The sequence below is a fragment of the Bubalus kerabau genome, chromosome 17, assembly GCF_029407905.1.
Source record: "Bubalus kerabau isolate K-KA32 ecotype Philippines breed swamp buffalo chromosome 17, PCC_UOA_SB_1v2, whole genome shotgun sequence".
Taxonomy (NCBI): Eukaryota; Metazoa; Chordata; class Mammalia; order Artiodactyla; family Bovidae; genus Bubalus; species Bubalus kerabau.
Window position 1 is genome coordinate 54,975,955 of NC_073640.1, and position 7,331 is coordinate 54,983,285.

The following is a 7,331-nucleotide window of genomic DNA, read 5'->3' on the forward strand; positions in this document are numbered from 1 at the left end:
GTCAAGGCTGACTGCCCTGTCTGCACTTGTCCAGAAAGGCTTCTTGGAGTCAAAGAGGGAGGCGGCCCCACTCCAGAATAAGTGTAGACAAGCAGCCATAGGCCTCTGTGTTGGGATCCATCTTAGCAATAAGTTAAGCACACGTCTTGCAGAGGGTCCATGGACCAGACAGCTGTGAAGAAAGAAACAAGATAATTGCCCAAATGTGAACAGACACCGGAGGGACTGTCCTATAAATGTGGTGCACATCACCTCTGTACCTCACAGTCCTCTTCCAGGTTGCCTGCACTCCTCCCAGGGTGTGCATCTCTGCCTAACTGCTGACCTACTACGCTCTTCTCATTGGAGAGGATGCTCATACCCTTTGTCTCTCTGGGTGTGCATCTCTGCCTAACTTCTGAGTTGGATAAACAAACTGTTTTTCTGTGTGGTCTCGCATCTGTTGTGCAGTGTCTCTAATAATAACCTTGGTACTTATTTGGACAGTTTTTGATTCCTGGAAACTTTCTTGCTTTCAAACAGGGGCAAGAGCCAGGGCTCCTTAGCGTCTAGACTCAAGCCTAAGCTGGTAGAATGGCTAGGACTCCTAGTTTTCATCCAGGTGACGTAGGTTTAATTCCAGGGCAGGGAGCTAAGGTCTTTCTAGAGGACTACTCACTGCTCTCCCTCTGAGGCCAGTCGCTTCAAGCCTGGGAGTTCGTTAGTGTCTTTTCCTATTTATTGGTCACACGGTGTGACTTGCAGCATCTTAGTTCCCAGCAAGGGATCAAATCTGTGCCTCAGCAGTGGAAGACAGAGCCCCAGGTCTCGTTTTAAGTGCATTTCAAACTCCTGAGGCTTGGAGACATTAAACTGCCAGCCAATGTCCTGTACTTTCCATCGGAGAGATAAACTTGCCCTGCATGCTCTCAGGCTGAGGAACGATCAAGCATCGACCAGGTGAGGTTGATTCTTATCAGGTTGAAGGGACGTGGGGGTCACTGGTTAAATAAGAAGCAGATCGACGTTGGTCAGTCACAGGAGAGCAAGCTACCATGGCACCGAGTTTGGGGCTCTTTCTGATTTGGGCTGGTGCATCTGTGTTTCAACAGCTGCACCCTGTGAATGCAGGTGAGGGAGGGGAGATGGACTAGAATTGGTGAGAAAGACCCTGCTCCAGACACGGTGATTGTGCAGTGCTAGTCGCTCAGTCGTGTCTGACCCTTTTGCAACCCACTTGACTGTAGCCCATCAGGTTCTCTGTCCATGGAATTTCCCTGGCAAGAATACTGCAGTGGGTTGCCATTTCTTCCCCAGGGGATCTTCCCGACCCAGGGAGCAAACCCACGCATCCTGGAATGGCAGGTGAGTTCTTTAATGCTGAACCACCAGGGAAGCCCACCCCAGACATGGACTGATGAGTAAAAGTCATGACAATAATAATACTGTGACCAATACCACTGCCATCTCTTGAATGTGTCAGAAGGGCCAGCTGCTATAACATTCACATTTTATTTAATTTTCCAGCAACTCTATGAAATTGAAACCCGGGTGAGTTTGGCAACAGAGCGAAGGGCCTTTCTGGGAGATGTCTCATTCCTAAATCTCCATTGCACTGCCCCAGACATGGGCAACCTACGCCAGGGTTGGTTATGTTGTTCAAATGAAGAGTTTTTGATGTTTGTAGAGTTGACTGTTTGAAATATTGGGTTGGCCAAAAAATGTTGCTTCCTGTTTTGCCATACCATTGTATGGAAAAACCAGAACCAACTTTTGGGCCAACCAAGTAAGAGGGACCGTGTGGTCTCAGGGCAGGTCCAAAGAACAGTGAGTGTCTGACTTTGTGGTTGAATCCATGTGTCTCGGTAGGGGAGAAATGCGAATGTGTCAGGGTCTCCCTCCCCTGTTCAGTTTACCCTGTAGTCATGGAGTGTATCTGTTCAGAGTAAACAAGGACTTCAGAATAGAAAAGAAAACAAAAGAGACGCAGGGCATGTCCTACTACCGACGATAGTCTGGTTGTGGCTCTACTGGGCTTTTTTTGGTTGTTGCTGCCATTTTTTGTTGTTGTTCTTATTTTGTTCTTTATTTTCAATTGGAGGATAACTGCTTTACAATGTTGTGTTGATTTCTACTGTATGACAATGCAAATCAGCCACAAATATATATATATCTCTCCCCTCCCTCTCAAGCCTCCCTCCCACCCCACCCCATCCTCTGCTCCCTCTGTTATACAGCATCTTCCCACCAGCTCTCTATTTCACACATGGTGGTGTACATGTCAATGTTCCTCTCTCAATTCATCCCAGCTAACCCTCACCCTGCTTTGCTCTTACTCCGCTTCCATCCATCTCCTCTGCTCCTGCCTTTCTTCTAGATGAGCTGCCGACGGAGACATACGACCTTCCTCCTGAAATTTACACTACTACATTTTTGCCTCGCACCATTTATCCTCAAGGTAATCAACCACGGAAGAGAATGACAACAAAACAACAATCAAATGCAGCAAACTAACATGCGTGTCCTGGTAACTGTGAAGGGATCTTCCAAAGACCCTTAAGGGCAGGAGCTAGTTTTACCCTCTCAGTCACGGGAGGAGGCAGGGATGCACATTCCCCAAGAGGGTTTATCTGGAGAGCATCAGGGATATGCCTCTGTAGATGGTGGGGCTGGAATCTGAACCCAGGGTCCGGGATTCAGAGCTGGTATCACATGATAAAGTAGCAACTCCCCAGATTCACATCAGTACACCAACCCTCACAACTTACATACTTTTAACATGTCGCCTAGCCACTCTTTACATCTATTTCTTTGTATCTATAGACACATGTATATCTCTAAATACATTTTTTTCACTGTCAAAAACAATAAAGTAAAAACCGCCCACAGTCATAGAACCCTGAGGGAGGAACTACACCATATTGACCTTGACATCCCAGATCCATAGCCAGATGCTAAGGATGATAAACGGAAGGAGGGGGACCTGGGAAGGATTCGTGGCAAGAGAAGGTGAGAGAGAGGCAGAGAGAGGACAGCACAGTCTTTGGTGCAGGCATGACAGAGCAGGAGTCGAGATGGGCAGAGCAAGGGCATGGGGGAGGCAGGGTGCGACAGCTGAGTCCCGGTTTTGTGCTTGAATCCCTGTGTGTCCTCCTGGAGCAATGAGAACATGACAAGGTCTCCCTCGCCTGTTCTGTTTAGCCCTCTAGTCATCAGGTCTATCTGTTCAGGGTACTAGGACTTCAGAACATAAAAGAAAATAAAAGTTAGAGATGCAGGGCAGGCCCCACTACAGGTCATATTTGGGTTGTGGCTCTGCTATGTTCTTTTGCTGTTGTTACCTTCTTGTTATTTTTTTTTAATTGAAGGATAATTGCATTCCAATATTGTGTTCATTTCACAACACAAATCAGCCATAAGTATATACATTTGCCCTTCTCTTGAGCCTCCCTCCCACCTTACCCTCCATCCTACCCCTTTAGGTTGACAGCACAGAGCGCCAGGCTGGGATCCCTGTGTTATATAGCAGCTTCCCACTAGCTAGCTATTTCATTCATGAAGTGTATATATGTCAACGCTACTCACGCAGTTCCTCCCTCCTAAACCTAACCCTACTTTGTTCTTGCTCTTCTTCCATCAACCTCCTCCGCACCTGCTTTTCTTCTAGAGGAGATACTGTATGACGACAAACCTTTTCCCAGCTTGTTTAGCAAAGCCAACCATCTTAATGCAGTTCTTGAAGGTAATCAACAAGGGATAGAATGACAGCAAAACAACAATCAAATGCAATAAACTAACATCTGTGCCCTGGTGACTGTGATGGGGATCCTCCAAAGATACTTTACAGGCAAGAGTGAATTTTGTCCTCTCAGTCACAGGAGGCAGGTGTCCACATTCCCCAAGGGGGCAACCCTGGAGAGCGTCAAGGGTGAGCATGTAGACATGGTGGGACCGGAGCCTGAACCCATGGTCTGGGCTTCAGAGCTGCTGCCACATGCTAAAGTAGAGACTGTCCAAAGTTAAAGAAATCTAACTAGTCCCTGAGGGAGGGACCACGATAGACAGACCTTGACATCCCCAGGGCTTAGCGGGGGACTCTGTAGATGACGGTCTCAAATGGAGACTTTGCCAGAGTTACCAGAGATCATGAAAGCCTAGGAGTCAAAGAAGGGAACAAGGACTTTCTTCTTCCAGGTCCTGCATGTGCTTTCCCATTCACCTATAAAGGCAAAAAGTATTATATGTGCACGCGCAAAAATTCCATATTACTGTGGTGTTCCCTCGATACAGAATATCAAGGAAACTGGAAATTCTGTACTGAGAAAGGTAAGCGTGCAGCTTGTCTTCATGTGAGGAGCACGTGGCTTCCCAGATGAAGAGGGTTGGTTCATAACTGACTCCTAGATGGAAGACTCAGGCTTCTTCTGACCCAGCCCCGTGTGTTCCATTCATCTCCCTTTCGACTCATTTTTTTCCTGGCTCTACTGGGTCTTGTTGCTGCACGTGGTCTTTCTCTAGTTGCAGTGAGTGGGGCTGCTCTTCATTGGTGTGTGGGTTTCTCACTGAGGTGGCTTCTCTTGTGGAGTACAGGGTCTGGGTGCACCAGCTTCCCTCGTTGCAGTGTGTGGGCTCAGTAGTTGAGGTGCCCGGACTTAATTGCTCCTCAGCATTGGTTTCTTCCTGGACCAGGGATTGAACCAGTGTCTCTTTCATTGCAAGGCATTCTTAACCACTGGACCACCAGGGAAGCCCCCTTTTCTTTTGGTAAGCCCTCCACCATTAATGTTTTCACCCATTCCTTCTATTTTTTCAGACGAGCCCGAATGTGTCTTCCCCTTTATCTATCGCAAGAAATACTATGAAAGTTGCACAAGGGTGTATAGTTTTTTCTGGAGGAGTTGGTGCTCACTCACTTCAAACTATGACCGGGATAAAGCTTGGAAGTATTGCTAGCAAAAAAAAAAAAAAAAGGTGAGTGTGTTCTGGGGAGGATGGGAAGAGACGGGGTAAGCAGGGAAGAGACAGAGCTGGATTAAGAGGTGGAGTCAGATGCTGCAGTGAGATGGAGGGAGGAGGCAGGTGCAGAGATGGGATGAGGGAGAAAGATGCAGGAGGAAGAGTGAGGAGCAGAGTTTCATGAGGAGAAGCATGCAGAGAGGATGAAGAGGAGAAAGGGGACAAAAGATGGAAACAGAGGGAGAGACAAAGCCAAACTGCAAACAATGGAGAGAGGAGAGTCCCACAGGGAAGGAGAAAGAGAGTTTGCAGGATGACAAATGGAAGGAGGAGGATCTGGGGAGGATCAGTGCCAAGACGAGGTGGAAGAGAAGGTGAGAGGGGGCGGAGACAGGACAACATAATCTTGGAGCAGGCATGAGACAGCAGGAATTGAGATAGAAAGAGCAGAGAGCAAAGGAGAAATAGACCTTTGCCCTCCATGGGACTGACTGAGAAACAAAACTGACTCATTAACCTTGACCCCAAAGCTATGTTCAGTCACTGTCCAGTGCATCCACCCTTGGCCATGGATGCAATCCAGCCTTTGAAACCTCAGTGAAGAAAATCAAGAACTCTCAAGCATGAAGGTGATGCTCTGAATGACAGAGGTGAAATCCTTTCTCAGCATCTCCACCATGTTCCCCCTGGGCATAAGTCCAATCAATAAACCACTTTCTCTGCAGATGTGGTCTTTCTTTGTCCCACAAAGAAACCTATGAATCAAATAGGAGGGTCTCAGCATGCTCGGGTTAACCAGGCAGGATCTTCTAGTGTTCCTTTCCCTTCCTCGGAGTCCTGTTGGAACATCTATACACATTACAATTGTCCCTCCTGGGGGTCTGATTGACAGATGAAGACCTAGTGATGAGACCTGAGGTGGGGTGGGAGAAGAGTCCCAGAGGGTATGGAGGGCTGGTCCTTGTCATAAACGATTTGTCTTTTCCCAACATAGCTGAAATGTTATTTCTTCCTGGAGTTATTCTCTGATTCCCCAGTATAAGGAGGCCCAATGGAGTCTTCCCAGTTTATCCTTTCTCACCTTACAGTTAAACTGCCCATCTTTCCAGGTGGACTATAATTGACAGGAAGGGAACAAGGAGAACTGTGCTTTCCCTGGGCTCAGTCCTAACATCCTTTGCATTTATCAAAAGGACTACTCTCCTTTTAAAAACAAAAAAGAATTTTAGAGAATAGCACTGAAACATGTATATTACCATATGTGAAACAGATCACCAGTCCAAGTTCGATGCATGAAACAGGGCACTCAAAGCCGGTGCACTGGGACAACCCTGAGGGATGGGGTGGGGAGGGAGTTGGGAGGATGCTTCAGGATGGGGGACACATGTACACCCATGGCTGATTCATGTCAATGTATGGCAAAACCACCACAATATTGGAAAGTAATTAGCCTCCAATTAAAGTCAATTAATTAATTTTTTAAAAATCAAAAGGAAATGCTGCAAAATAAGAGAATAATCTGGGTGGGAGAATTAAATTTGATTTGAATTTTGTAAAAAAAAAAACAAATAGAATTTTAGACAAATATTTTTTCTATCACTAACAGGGTCTGACTGAACAAAGGTCAAATTCATAGGTGTCAGAAATAATGAAGGGCCTGAAAGGGCCTAAACACTAAATTTTATCCTCTTCAAAAGCATCTAGAGTCTATCTAAGGATCCTCGGGATCTGGTGATGGATGTTCAGTCACTATCTGGGGAAGAGATGCACAGACTTTTAATCACTGTGAAGGAAGGAGGTATCAACAGAATATTTGTCTTCTGTGATTTAAGGCCAGAAACTTGGAGCCTTACTTAAAACCAGGACATAAAAATAAATACATACATTTTAAGGTAATAAATAAAAAGTTTTCATTATAAATGTTTTAATAAAAATAAGTAAAAGGAAACAATCATGATGATGTATGGAAGAAACCAACACAATATTGTAAAGCAATTATACTTCAATTAAAAATGAATAAATTAAGATGTTAAAAAAATGCTTAATAAAAATATACACATAAGTAAAAAACAGTGCTTCCCCTGGCAGATCAGTGGTAAAGAATCTGCCTGGCAATACAGGAGACATGGGTTTGATCCATGGTCTTGGAAGCTCCCAGAAGCCTCGGAGCAACTAAGCTTAACTACAGCTATTGAGCCTGTGCTCTAAAGTCCAGGAGGCACAGTTACTGAGCCCACTTGCTGCAACCACAGAAGAGCCTGTGCTCCACAACACCAGAAGCCATTGCATTGAGAAGCCTGCCCACCGAAACTGGAGTGTAGTCCCAATTTGCCACAACTAGAGAAAAGCCTGCTAAGCAAGGATGAACCAGCACACCAAAGATAAAATAAATAATT

At 45.8% G+C, this 7,331-nt stretch overlaps 1 protein-coding gene across 1 annotated transcript; it reads left to right on the forward strand.

Annotated features, from left to right (window-relative positions):
- Positions 1–1,204: 1,204 nt before the first annotated feature.
- Positions 1,205–4,932, forward strand: LOC129630667 (seminal plasma protein BSP-30 kDa). Its single transcript, XM_055551167.1, has 5 exons — positions 1,205–1,344; positions 2,357–2,437; positions 3,647–3,721; positions 4,174–4,305; positions 4,793–4,932. The coding sequence occupies exons 1-5, from the start codon at positions 1,338–1,340 to the stop codon at positions 4,930–4,932; spliced, it is 435 nt and encodes a 144-aa protein (XP_055407142.1). The 5' UTR covers positions 1,205–1,337.
- Positions 4,933–7,331: the final 2,399 nt, after the last annotated feature.